This window comes from Rhinoraja longicauda, chromosome 27, assembly GCF_053455715.1.
Source record: "Rhinoraja longicauda isolate Sanriku21f chromosome 27, sRhiLon1.1, whole genome shotgun sequence".
Lineage (NCBI taxonomy): Eukaryota > Metazoa > Chordata > Chondrichthyes > Rajiformes > Arhynchobatidae > Rhinoraja > Rhinoraja longicauda.
Genome location: NC_135979.1, coordinates 24,602,389 through 24,616,999, shown reverse-complemented (window position 1 = coordinate 24,616,999; position 14,611 = coordinate 24,602,389). Strand labels below are relative to the sequence as shown.

Below are 14,611 nucleotides of genomic sequence, written 5' to 3'. Positions count from 1 at the left end.
TCGATGTTCATACCGCTGGGCTGCAAACTGCCCAGGCGAAATATGAGGTGCTGTTCCTCCAATTTGCGGTGGGCCTCACTATGGCACTGGAGGAGGCCCATGACAGAAAGGTCAGACTGGGAATGAGAGGGGGAGTTGAAGTGACAAGGAACAGGAAACATTAGTCAATGGTGTAGGAAGGAACTGCAGATGCTGGTTTACACCAAAGACAGACACGAAATGCCGGTGTAACTGCGGGTCAGGCAGCATCTCTGGAGAAAAGGAATAGGTAGAGACCCTTCATCAGATGCCCCATCCACACAAGTCCTACCTGCCTACATTTGGCCCATATCCCTCAAAACATTTCCTATAAATAGTTTATTAATTTTCAGTGTTAGCTATGCAAACAACCGTCAAATCCACACATATTCAATTACACATAATCCAATAACTATTACACAAATACCCTAACACCGATATAAACCTGCAGTTATATACGAAAACTAATAAATGGTGCCACTAATATTCAATGATGCCTAATTCTCAGGAACACAAAGTGATTTGAGGAAAAACACAGAGTGCTTCAGGAACTCAGTGGATCAGGCGGCATCAAGGAAGAGAATGGACAGGCGAGTTTCTGGGCACTCACATTTCGGAGGACCTAACATGGCCCAATAACACCGCTGCGCTGGTCAAGAAGGTGCAGCAACGACTGTTCTGCCTGAGAACACTGAAGAAGTCTGGTCTACCCCAACAGCTGCTGACGACCTTCTACCGCTGCACCATAGAGAGCATCCTAACACATGGCATCCCTGTGTGGTATCTCAGCTGCACGGAGGCAGAGAGGAAAGCTCTTCAGCGGGTAGTCCATAGAGCTCAGAGGACCATCGGAACACAGCTACCAGCCTTGGAGGGCATCTACAACACACGATGCCTCAGAAAAGCCACCAGCATCCACAAAGACTCTTCACACCCCTGCAACAGTCTGTTCGAACTTCTACCATCGGGCAGACGATACAAGGCCTTCTACGCCCGCACCTCCAGACTCAGGAACAGCTTCATCCCCAGGGCCATAGCCGCCATGAACCGGTCCTGCTGAGCCGGATGGTCACATCGCACAGTAAACCGGCACAGATCTACTTGCACTTTATTCTGTTTTAAAACTGTTACAATTTGTTTCATTGGGTTGTTTAAATTATTACTGACTAGCTAATTAAATTATTGCATCGTATGGGAGGCGCATTCCCAATCGCGTTGTACCCCTGTACAATGACAGTAAAGATATATATTGTATTGTATTGCATATTTAGCGTGGGAACCTTTCTCCTGGACAAGGGGTCGGTTTGAGGAGGTGTCCGAGAGCTGGTGCCTGGCCTCAGCATTGTAGAGGTCAACCTGCTGGACTACTGCGGCACCTCTCCGGTCAACGGACGTGATGCCAACAACTGCATTGTTACTGAGTGACCAGGGAGCTCTGCGTTTGCAGGGGTAGAGGTTGGAGTGGGTGAGGGGAGTGGAGAAGTAGAGACGGTTGATGTTGAGGCAGCAGATAGAAACATGGAAACATAGAAAAATAGGTGCAGGAGCAGGCCATTCAGCCCTTCCAGCCAGCCATTCAATACGATCATGGCTGATCATCTAAAATCAATACCCCGTTCTTGCTTTTTCCCCATATTCCTTGATTCCATTAGCCCCAAGAGCTATAACAAACTCTCTCTTGAATACATCCAGTGAATTGGCCTCCACTGCCTTCTGTGGCAGAGAATTCCACAGATTCACAACTCTCTGGCTGAAAAAGTTTTTCCTCATCTCAGTCCTAAATGGTCTACCCTTTAGTCTTAAACTGTGACACCTGGTTCTGGATTCCCCCGACATGGGAAATATTTTTCCTGCATCTAGCCTGTCCAATCCCTTAAGAAATTTATATGTTTCTATAAGATCCCCTCTCATCCTTGGAATCCTAAATTCCAGTGAATATAAGCCCAGTCGATCCATTCTTTCATCATATGTTCGTCCCGCCATCTCGGTGAACCTACGCTGCACTCCCTCAATAGCAATAATGTCCTTCCTTAAATTAGGAGACCATAACTGCACACAATACTCCAGGCACGGTCTCACCAGGGCCCTGTACAGCTGCTGTAGGACCTCCTTGCTCCTATACCCAAATCCTCTCGCTATGAAGGCCAAATGCTATTAGCTTTCTTTACTGCCTGCTGTACCTGCATGCTTACTTTCAGTGACTGATGTACAAGGACACCTAGGTCTCGTTGCACCTCCCCTTTTCCGAATCTGACACCATTCAGATAATAATCTGCCTTCTTGTTCTTGCCACCAAAGTGGATAACCTCACATTTATCCACATTATACTGCATCTGCCCACTCACCCAACCTATCCAAGTCACCCTGCAGCCTCATAGCATCCTCCTCGCAGCTCACACAGCCACCCAGCTTTGTGTCACCTGCAAACTTGGAGATGGTACATTTAATTCCTTCGTTTAAATCATTAATATATATTGTAAATAACTGGGATCCCAGCACTGATGGCACCCCACTAGTCACTGCCTGTCATTCTGAAAAAGACCTGTTAATTCCTACTCTTTGCTTCCTGTCTTCCAACCAGTTCTCTATCCATGTCAATACCCTACCCCCAATACCATGTGCTCTAAATTTACACACTAATCTCTTGTATGGGACCTTGTCAAAGGCTTTTTGAAAGTCCAGATACACCACATCCACTGGCTCTCCCTTATCCATTCTACTTGTTACATCCTCCAAAAACTCCAGACGATTTGTCAAGCATGGTTTCCCCTTCAGAAATCCATGCTGACTTTGACCAATCCTGCCACTGCCTTCCAAATGTGCTGCTATTACATCTTTAATAATCGACTCAAGCATCTTCCCCACTACCGATGTCAGGCTAATTGGTCTACAATTCCCTGATTTCTCTCTCCTTCCTTTCTTAAAAAGTGGGGTTACATTAGTTAACCTCCAGTCAACAGGAACTGATCCAGAGTCAAAAGAACATTAGAAAATGATCACCAATGCATCCACGTTTTCTAGAGCCACCTCCTTGAGTACTCTGGGATGCAAACCATCAGGCCCTGGGGATTTATCTGCCTTCAGTCCCAACAGTTTACCCAACACCATTTAATGACTAATGTGAATTTCCTCCAGTTCCTGATCTAGATCCTCGGTCCCCTAGTATTTCTGGGAGATTTTTTGTGTCTTCCTTAGTGAAGACAGAACCAAAGTACTTGTTTAACTGGTCTGCCGTTTCCTTGTTTCCCATTACAAATTCACCCGTTTCTGACTGTAAGGGACCTACATTTGTCTTCACTAATCTTTTCCTCTTCACATATCTAAAGAAGCTTTTGTTGTCAGTCTCTATATTCCCCACAAGCTTTCTTTCATGCTCTATTTTCCCTCTCTTAATTAACCCCTTTGTCGTCCTCTGTTGAATTCTAAATTTCTCCCAGTCCTCTGGTTTGCTGCTTCCTCTGTCCAATTTATATGCCTCTTCCTTGGATTTAACACTATCCCTAATTTCCCATAGTAACAACATTAATGGTTGCAGGTTGTGAAATACGTAATATTTTGTAACATATATATATATTCATGTATATATGCAGTTCGGTACATGTGTCCATTAATGCACAATATATATTCACTCATATATTCTCCAATGGTTAAAGTTTACCTTGATAAATAGCAACGTATGCACCAGGACTCAGTGATACACTGGTAGGTAACTCATATGCTGATACTCTATTGTACACAAAATTAGCACAAGATGGGAAGAGGCCATTCATCCCATTGAGTATGCTGGCCTTTTGTGGAGGAAAACTAGTTAGTCCCAATTCCTTGTGCAGTTCCTTGTCCAATCTGGCCTTCAATACTTGAATAATTTTCCGTTTCCTGGCCTCCCCATTGCCTCGCCTTTACCATGGACGTTCAGTCCCTTTACACCATTCCCCACCAGGAAGGTCGCAAGGCCCTCCAATTCTTTGTTGTACAAAGACCTAACCAATTTCCCTCTACTAATGCTCTCCTCTGCCTGGCAGAACCTGCCCTCACACTCAACAACTTCTCTTTTGACTCCTCTCACTTCCTCCAAGTTAAGGGTGTAGTCATGGGCCTGCCTTTGTGTTGGTTACGTCAAACAGTCCTTGTTCCAAATGTACACTGGCACTACAGGACGACCTAATCATTTCTCCGTTACATTGACAACTGTATCGTGGCTGCCTCCTGCACCCGTGCAGAACTCATTGATTTCATTAGCTTTGCCACTAACTTCCACCCTGCCCTCAAATTCACTTGACTATCTCTGATACCCCTCCAGGTTACTAATTAGCTTCAAGGCATAAGGGACAGGGAATGGAGGGATATGGATTATGCACAGGTAGATAAAAGTTAGTCTTTGCATCTTGTTTGGCACAGGCATCGTGGGGAAAGGGCCTGATCTTGTGCTGTTTCTGCTCTATGTTTTATGAGACCCAGTGTCAGTACATGGCACTGCTCCATAATGCACTCACCTTGCATCATTTTCAAGCACACCTCTACAATATGTTGATCTCCTGGATCTCGGCCCTGCCAAAGAAAATAGAAGTGGTTAGGTAGAAGCCTTGCCCATCCTGAATGGGTGTCACCAATTCTGATCCATCCCATCCTGACAGGCAGTCTTGGGAACAAACACATTACATCATCCACTGTTCCCTGCCACGTAGAACCAAGATATACATTTAACATTTCTTTATTCCCTGAGGGATGTGGGTGGCACTGTCAGGGCCAGCAACAATAGAATGCCCTTGAGGAAGTGGGCGCGAGCTGCCTCCTTGAATCTCCATAGTACTTCTGGTGAAGTGCTTCCATAACAGGAGTCCCCGGAAGCAAACTTACCAATGATAATGGGTCAATGATGTATTTCTAAATCAGGACAGTGTGTGACTTGGGAGGGCGGGTCATGGAGATTGAGGGTAGTGCTGTGATCATGCCCCTGATGACAGAGGTGGCAGGTCGGGACACACAGGGAGTGAAGGCTCACAGCCATGTATCTCATGGCTGGTCCTCTCCACACACACAGCGCAGCAGTGGTGAAGGAGTGAATGCTTCGGAAGAGCAGACAGCTCTGTCCCAGGTACTGCGAGCTCCTCGGGTGATCTCAGAGCTGCGTCCATTCAGTCAAGGGGAGAGAGAGTTCTATCACACCCCTGGCCTGTGCCTTGCAGATGGTGGAAAGACTCTGGAACATCAGGAGCTGAGTCACCCGTGGCAGGGTAGGCAGCCTCCGAGCTGTCCCTGTAGTGTTGGCATTTACACAGCTGGTTCAGGTAATACGGACCTCACACCCACAGGTGCTGTAGAGAGGGCATTCAGCAACAACATTGCTGTTGAACATCGAGGGAATGTGATGAGACAAACAAAAAGCTGTGGGTACTACAAATCTGAAATTAAACAGAAAATGCCGGAAACACTCCCGATGGGTCCGGTAGCAACTGTGGAGTGCAGAGTAGACTTAATATTTCAGGTCCATAACCCTTCATCAGAATGAGTTGCTATTGATTCGGTCAACCTGAAACATTAACACAATTTCTCTCTCCACTGATGCCCCCCCCCCAACTCCCCCCCCCACCCCACCCAATTTGAAGACAATTTTCTTGTGGAGTCAGTTCGAGCACATGACCCATTGGATGGTTCCTGCAGTCTCTGCTTTGAGTACGAGAGGTTCAGTCTGTTTGGGTTCAGTGGAACACTTGTGATTGCTCAACCTCAGACATCTGCAGGAGGCACTGCTGTCTCCAGCATGTCCAACAAAGTGGCTCAGGACTGCCACCATCTGGCTGTTTATGTCAACGCATACGTATAGGAAGGAACTGCAGATGCTGGTTCACACTGAAGATAGACATAAAATGTTGGAGTAACGCAGAGGGACAGGCAGAGAGAGAAAGAATGGGTGACGTTTCGGGTCGAGACCCTTTTTCATACTGAGAGTCAGGAAAGAGGGAGGCTAGAGATATGGAAGGGTATGGTGTGAAAACGACAGATCAAAGCAGACGATAATCAAAATGTAGAATGGTTCATTGTTGGCTGGGGGGAAGGAGACAACGAGGCGTACAATCAGTAAACTTAATCAGGAGGATAGTGAAACTCGTTAGAGAACTAGGGTGGGGGAGGGATGGAGAGAGAGGGAAAGTAAGGGTTACTTGAAGTTGGAGAAATCAATATTCATCCCACTGAGTTGTTAGCTACCCAAGCGAAATATGAGGTGCTGTTCAATTTGTGTTGGGCCTCACTCTGACGGTGTAGGAGGCCCAGAACAAAAAGGGCAATATGGAAATGGGAGGGGGAGTTAAAGTGTTTAGCAACTGGGATATTGTGTAGGCCCAGGCGTACTGAGCGGAAGTGTTCAGCAAAACGATTGCCGAGCCTGCGCTTGGTCTCAAATATATAGGAGTCCACACCTGGAACAGCGGATACCGTAGATGAGGTTGGAGGAGGTGCATGAACCTCTGCCTCACCTGAAAGGACTGTCGGGGTCCCTGGACAGAGTCAAGGGAGGAGGTTTAGGGACCGGTAATGATTTGGGAACAAGGATTCTGCTTCACTTTGGATGCAGAGTAAAGAGCTTCTCTAAGAGATCACAGAATTGGCAGATAAAGATAAACAATCTCCTTCCATTGTTTATCAGCAAAACTAAAGGATATAGTGGTTTAACTCTCAACTCTTACATAACATGAACTAGTCGCAGTCACTCCTGTGGATGGTCCATCACAGGTACTGGCCTCCACCGTCGAAGGGTTTGACAGGAGGCACTGTCTCAAAACGTCAGCCAATATCATCAATGACTCTCACCACCCTTGCCACTACTCATTTCACTCATACCATTGGGAAGAAGGTACAGGAGTCTGAAAACCGTGACCTCCAGATTGAAGAACACCTTCCAAGCAACCATCAGGGAACTCGACTCAACACTAGTCCCAGCAACTATGATCTTCTATGGACTTCAGTCTGTAGAAGGATCCAGACCTGAAACGTCACCCATCCTTTTTCTCCAGAGATGCTACCTGACCCGCTGAGTTACTCCAGCACCTTTTGTCTATCTACCGTAGAAGAGTTCCCTCATCCGCTACAGTGCAAGGATTCCCTGCTCTGGAACAGTACAGTGCAAGGATTCACCAGTGCGCTACTGTACAAGGATTCCCTGCTCTGGAACAGCACAGGGATTCACCAGTGCGCTACTCTACAAGAATCCTGTTGTCTGGTACAGTACAGCACAAGGATTCCCCGGACTGCTATTGTACAAGAATCCTCTGGTTTGGAACGGTACAGTCCAAGGATACCCTGGTCTGGAACAGCCTGGGTTCGTTCTGTGTCAGGTAGGTCTGGGCATCGTCGGTCAGTCTCTGGCTCACCTTACGGATGTGAGAGGTCAGAGTGTAGAGGATTCCGGGGTCCATGAGTCGCTGGAATTCTGAGCAACATCAGCAGCCCGTTCCTGCGGGAAGACAGGCTTGCCCATCTATGTGTGGGTTCTACGCCTGTTCCCTGCCTCCCCTCCACTCCACTCGCCTAAGTCCACACACACACAAGGTTCCAATACTTACAACAGTTCCCTGGCGCCCAATCACTCCTGTTATTCCACGTCTGCCGTTGGGGCCTCGGGACCCCGGCAGTCCTCGGCGACCCTGGGCTCCGGGCTCACCGGGGTTGCCGGAAGCACCGAGGTATCCTGGCTCCCCTGGCACACCTTGCTGGAGGGGCAAGAAGGCAGGCTTTCAGTGTCGCTCGTGCCCCATCCCATGATGCTGCTCCCAGCACACACCCCACCTCACTCCCCCCTTCATCCCCACCACCCACCTAGGCTCCCTTCACCCCCACCCATGCACCACCCCACCCCTACCCTCCCACCTTCCCTGCTCCCAGCCAGGATCCATTCACAACACATGCAAAACTACACATGCAAAACTACCCACCCCCCACCCACCCACACCCTGTTCACCCCACCTCACCCCCCCTTCATCCCCACAGGCTCCATTCACCCCCACCCATGCACCCCTCCACCACCCACAATCACTCCCTCCTCCACCCACCCAGCTCACTACACCCACTGCCCACCCTCTGCACCATATAAGCCTCCCTCCCCCCAATTCTCTGCCTCTCCGTGCCCCCCCACACGTCCCTCCCATGTCCCTCGGTACTGGGGGCAGGCATGAAAGTGGCTATTCAGAAGCTTGTGGATGGTCACTTAGAGACGCAAGGAATGGAGGGAAAGGATCATGCACAGGCAGAGATTGGTTTAATAACGTCATGTTCAGCATGAACACAATGGGCCGAAGGGCCTGTACTGTACTGTTCTATCTTCATCATTACTCGCCCTCTCTCACCAGATACCTAACTTTACAACCTTGCGCCTAACCTCCCTCAACAGTGGAGTTAATTCAGCAAACCTCTTCTAAGCTCTCTCTCTGGAGCCTTTACATCTGTGGGACATTGATGCCAGTTTAGAGTCAAATAGTTGTACAGGCCCTTTGGCCCATCTTGTGCAAGCTGACCAATGTACCCATCCTCGCTGATCCCACTTACCCTCAGTGTATGTCCATGAAGTCCATGACTTCAATGACTTGGTGATTCAAGTGCTTCTCAAATTCTGTGCGTGTCTCTGCTTCAGCCACCTACTCTGGCAGCACATTCCAGATTCCAACCATCTTCCATGTTCCATTTCCTCCCTCTCATTCCTGCTTCCACTTCCCTTTTGAACCTTCAGTGATCAGACTCTCTTAAAGATCTAACATCTAAGATCCACTCCCCTCCTCTGGCCATAGAGTGACACAGTGTGGAAACAGGCCCTTCGGCCCAACTTGTCCACACCGGCCAACATGACCCAGCTACACTAGTCCCACCTGCCTGCACTTGGTCCATATCCTTCCAAACTTGTCCTATCCATGTACCTGTCTAACTGTTTCTTAAACGCTGGGATAGTCCCAAGCTCAACTGCCTCCTCTGGCAGCTTGACCCATACACCCACCACCCTTTGTGTGAAAAAGTTACCCCTTAGATTCCTACTAAAACTTTTCCCCTTCACCTTAAACCTATGTCCTCTGGTCCTCGATTCCCCCACTCTGGGCAAGAGATTCTGTGCATCTACCTGATCTATTCCTCTCATGATTTTATACACTTCTATAAGATCACCCCTCATCCTCCTGCGCTCCAAGGAATAGAGACCCAGCCTACTCAACCTCTCCCTAGAGCTCAGACCCTCTAGTCCTGGCAACATCCTTGTAAATCTTCTCTGAACCCTTTCAAGCTTGACAACATCTTTCTTATAACATGCTGCCCAGAACTGAACACAATATTCTAAATGCGTCCTCACCAACGTCTTATACAACTGCAACGTGACCTCCCAACCTCTATACTCAATACTCAGACTGATGAAGGCCAATTTGCCAAAAGCCTTTTTGACCACCTTATCTACCTGCGACTCGACTTTCAAGGAACCATGCACCTGCACTCCAAGATCCCTCTACTCTACCACACTCCCCAGAGCCCTACCATTCACTGTGTAGGTCCTGCCCTTGTTAGACCTCCCAAAATGCAACTCCTCACATTTCTCTGTATTAAATCCCATCAACCATTCCTCAGCCCACCTGGCCAATCGATCCAGATCCTGCTGCAATTTTTCACAACCATCTTCACTATCTGCAAAACCACCCACTTTTGTATCATCAGCAAACTTACTAATCTTGCCCTGTATGTTCTCAGCCAAATTATTAATGTAGATGACAAACAGTAACGGGCCCAGCACCGAACCCTGAGGCACACCACTAGTCACAGGCCTCCAGTCCGAGAAGCAACCTTCCACCATCACCCTCTGCTTCCTTCCATGAAGCCAATTTGCTATCCATTCAGCTATCTCTCCTTGGATCCCATGCGGAGCAGCCTACCATAGCTCACCCAGGATCTCCCTGCTCTTCCCCTTCCTGGGAATGTACCTGGCCTCTACATGGACCACTGGCCCTGTAAAGGACACCCATTGTTCGATTGCGGTACCACACGTCAATCATTGATTCCATTTTACCCAGCACAGTTCCCATCTCATCCCACTGTAACTGGATTCTTCCCCAGCTAACTCTTCGCACATTGAGGCGACCATCCCTTCTCCAGAGACCCCATTCTCCACCCACCCCACCCCCCCCCTCCCCCACACGCATCACCCCCTCCCCTGTACAGTCCTCAGGAAAGACAGGCTTTGACTGTGGTCACACTGACCTGCCCATTTACTCCGGGTTCCCCCTGGTCACCCTGCAGAGAAAGAAATTGTCGTCAGGTGGATTTATGTACAACGCAACAGCAAGGTAAGATCAAACGCAAAAGAACAGCAGGGGCTGGAAATCTAAAACAAAAAGCAGGAAATGCTAGAAACACTCAGCAGGTCAGAACGCACCTGTGGGAAGGGAAACAGAGTGAACGCTGCAGGTTGGAGACCGTGGGTCAGAAAACTATCTGGGCCCAGCCGAGCTGAGAGAGGTGCAGATCTCGGCCCATCTGCAGGGCGATCAGATTCTCAGACCATCCCTTGGTGATCACATCGCTCAGATCATCATCAGAATGGTGCAGATCCCTCATACCCACTCCCAGGGCAGTCAGGTCCCTCAGACCCACTCCCAGGGCAGTCAGGCCCCTCAGACCCACTCCCAGGGCAGTCAGGCCCCATAGACCCACTCCCAGGGCAGTCAGGCCCCTCAGACCCACTCCCAGGGCAGTCAGGCCCCTCAGACACACTCCCAGGGCAGTCAGGCCCCTCAGACACACTCCCAGGGCGGTCAGGCCCCATAGACACACTCCCAGGGCAGTCAGGCCCCTCAGACCCACTCCCAGGGCGGTCAGGCCCCATAGACCCACTCCCAGGGCAGTCAGGCCCCTCAGACCCACTCCCAGGGCGGTCAGGCCCCTCAGACCCACTCCCAGGGCAGTCAGGCCCCATTGACCCACTCCCAGGGCGGTCAGGCCCCTCAGACACACTCCCAGGGCGGTCAGGCCCCTCAGACCCACTCCCAGGGCAGCCAGGCCCCTCAGACCCACTCCCAGGGCAGTCAGGCCCCATAGACACACTCCCAGAGTGGTCAGGCCCCTCAGACCCACTCCCAGAGTGGTCAGGCCCCATAGACCCACTCCCAGGGCGGTCAGGCCCCATAGACACACTCCAAGGGCAGTCAGGCCCCTCAGACCCACTCCCAGGGCAGTCAGGCCCCATAGACCCACTCCCAGAGTGGTCAGGCCCCATAGACCCACTCCCAGGGCAGTCAGGCCCCTCAGACCCACTCCCAGGGCAGTCAGGCCCCATAGACACACTCCCAGGGCGGTCAGGCCCCATAGACACACTCCCAGAGTGGTTCAATGTGTAGGGAAGAACTGCAGATGCTGGTTTAAATCGAAGGTAGACCCAAAATGCTGGAGTAACTCAGCGGGACAGGCAGCATCTCAGGAGAGAAGGAATGGGTGACATTTCGGGACCCATTCCTTCTCTACAGAATCAACTTCAAGCTCCTCCTATTCACGTATAAAGCCCTAAATGGACACTCCCCCCCCTACATCAAAAATCTTCTAACCCCCCTCTCTAACTCCAGGTCCCTCAGATCGGCCGACTTGGGGCTATTCACTATCCCGCGGTCTAGGCTTAAACTCAGGGGTGACCGCGCTTTTGCGGTTGCAGCTCCTAGACTGTGGAACAGCATCCCTCTCCCGATCAGAACTGCCCCCTCCATCGACTCCTTTAAGTCCAGGCTCAAAACATATTTCTACTCCCTAGCGTTTGAGGCTCATTGAGGAGGCGCTGTGAACTGTTTGCGTGCTACTGTATGTTTTCATTTTTTTTTCTATTGGAACCTAATCAAATGTACAGCACTTTGGTCAACGTGGGTTGTTTTTAAATGTGCTATACAAATAAAATTGACTTGACTTGACTTGACATTCCAGTGTGGTTCAGATCACTCCGACCCACCCCTCGGTGATCAGTTCCCTCAAACCATCGCCAGGGCGACAAGGTCATCAGACCATCCCTAGGTGATCAGTTTCCTCAGACAACCCCAGTGTGGTCCAGATCCCTCAGATCATCATCAGAATGATGCAGATCCTTCAGACTCATCCCCAGTGTGGATCGTATCCTTCAGACCCATCGCCCGGGCGGTATCATTAGTTGTGAGATTTTCAACAGCCAAACCCAGCCTTCTCTCTCACACACACAACTGTTCTGCAGCCCTAGCCCACAGATCTGTGGACAGAAATCTCTCTTGGGTCTCCACAATCAACTGACCTCAAACCTTCATCATCTCAGAATGGGATCTGAGAGACCTCGCTGGGCCTGGTCCCAGAGATGATACAAGGTCCTGGGTCCTACAGTCTGAGACAGGGGCAGAATCCTAGGTCAGGGTCCAGACCCCAGAGTTATCCGGCACCGAAACAGTGCTGCCCACCTTGCCCATGCCGGCCATGGAGTACACCACCATCCCTACACTAATCCCAGTCATCCTCCCCACATTCCCACCAATTCTACCACTCACCGGGGGCAATAGACAGAGGCCAATTAACCTCCCAACCCACGTCATTGGGATGTGGGAGGAAACCGGACCACTTGGAGAAAACCAACAAGGTCACAGGAAGAACCTGCAAACTCCACACAGGCAGCACCTGAGACCTGAGGTGGGGATCGAATCCAGGTCTCTGTCGCTGTGAGGCAGCGGCTCTAGCAGCTCTGATTAGTCCCGGGATATTACATCTGTGTGCTCTTGAACACAAATAGGAAATATTGCAGATACCGGAAACTCCAACTAAAAACAACAAATGTGTGAAATAGTCAACGTGTCAGGCAGCATCTGTAGAGAGAGAAACAGAGTTACCGATCGGGGTCCAAAACCCATCAACCAGGAACACTAATTCTGTTTCTTTCTGCACAGGTGTTGCCTGCTCTACTGTTCATTGGTCATGTGTTCCATTGAAAGGGAACAGTTGTAGTTGAGCAGACACACTGTGTCGCATCCCCGAGTTCAGTACCTTCTCTCCATTATCGCCATCCAAGCCTTCCACGCCTGGGTCACCCTGCAGTACGAAACACAGACACACAACAGTTAGTGCTGACATTCATCAGCTGATCGGTCACTGTGGAGAGCCCAGAAAGCACGGGCAACATGACCCACACACACGCATACACATGCACTGGCACACATACATGCACACAGACACGGGCATGCGCACACACACACACGCACTCTGACACACACGCACTCAGATACACGCACACAGGCACACATGGACACAGGCATGCACGCTCACACACAAGCATACACATATATACATGCAAACCATATGCATACATATGCACACACATGCATGCAAACACAGGGGTGCATGCACATACACACACACACGACCTATGCATGCACACACACTCACACACACACACACACACACACACACGCACACGCACACGCACAGAAACACGCGCGGGAAAGAAACAAAAATCTGAGAGACACACAAACAGATTAGAGGGGATTAGCTACAAGGAGAGGCTGAACAAACTTTAATTGTTTTCTCTGGAGTGTTGGAGGTTGAGGAGACACCTGATGGAAGTATATGAAATTATGAGAGGCAATGATGGGGTAGAGAGGCAATGATGGGGTAGACAGTCAGAACCTTTTTCCCAGAATGGAAAAGTCAAAGACTAGAGGCCACAGCTTTACGGTCAGTGGGGCAAAGTTTAAAGGATAAGGATTTTACATAGAGGGTGGTGGGGGACTGGAACGAGCTGCCAGCTGAGGTGGAGGAGGCAGATACGATAATGGTGTGTAAGAGGCTTTTAGATAAGGGCATGGATATGCAGGGAATGAAGGGGTATGGATCACGTGCGGGCAGAGGAGATTAGTATAACCTGGCACCATGGCTTAGGATAACCTGGCATGAACAATGTGGACTGAAGGGCCTGTACTGATCTATGTTCCATACATGTAACAAGCGCAGAGAGACAGATACATAAATAGAACATTGACAAAATAAGGCATGCAAACAAGAGTTGCAAGTGCGTAAAATGGACACACACATCAGAAATGTATCCACTCACATAAATCCCTGACAATCACTACAAACAGGATACATGGACATAAAACACACAAATAAACATGGACAGAGAAAGAGAGGCACACACGTTTGTAGACACACTGTGGTCCAACCATGAAGCCTGTCGTTAACAACCACGTGATCCATGTTCCCTCACTGCTCTGTCCCTTGTTGAGTCCCCGTCAGACACACTGTCAACTAGACTGAGAGGTCAGGATCGTCTTACAGCATCATCACACGTGAGACCAGGATGCACAAGGAACTGCAGATGCTGAAATCCTCAGCAAAACACAAAGTGCTGGAGAAACTCAGCGGGGCAGGCAGCAACTGTGGAGGGAATGGTGTAACTGTCATTTCCATTCCATTCCCTCCTTAGAGACTGCCCGACCCACTGAGTTCCTCCAGCAGTTGTTCCTTTGCTGGAGAGCAAGAGAATGGGCTTGTTGCCGTGGATGTAATTTCTCCCATTCAGCCAAGAATATTGATGTGGAAAAAGCCAGGTTACTTGGGACAGGCACTGGGGAAATGT

At 49.6% G+C, this 14,611-nt stretch overlaps 1 protein-coding gene across 2 annotated transcripts in view; it reads right to left on the bottom strand.

The window, feature by feature from the left end:
• Positions 1–14,611, bottom strand: part of col9a2 (procollagen, type IX, alpha 2) — an 82,473-nt gene that overhangs the window by 6,008 nt on the left and 61,854 nt on the right. For both annotated transcript variants that reach the window (XM_078423193.1, XM_078423192.1), the window contains exons 26-29: positions 13,024–13,068; positions 10,243–10,275; positions 7,581–7,727; positions 4,512–4,566 (exon numbers count right to left, since the gene is read on the bottom strand). In XM_078423193.1, coding sequence (XP_078279319.1) covers positions 4,512–4,566; positions 7,581–7,727; positions 10,243–10,275; positions 13,024–13,068 — 280 coding nt within the window. The remainder of the gene's footprint in view (positions 1–4,511; positions 4,567–7,580; positions 7,728–10,242; positions 10,276–13,023; positions 13,069–14,611) is intronic.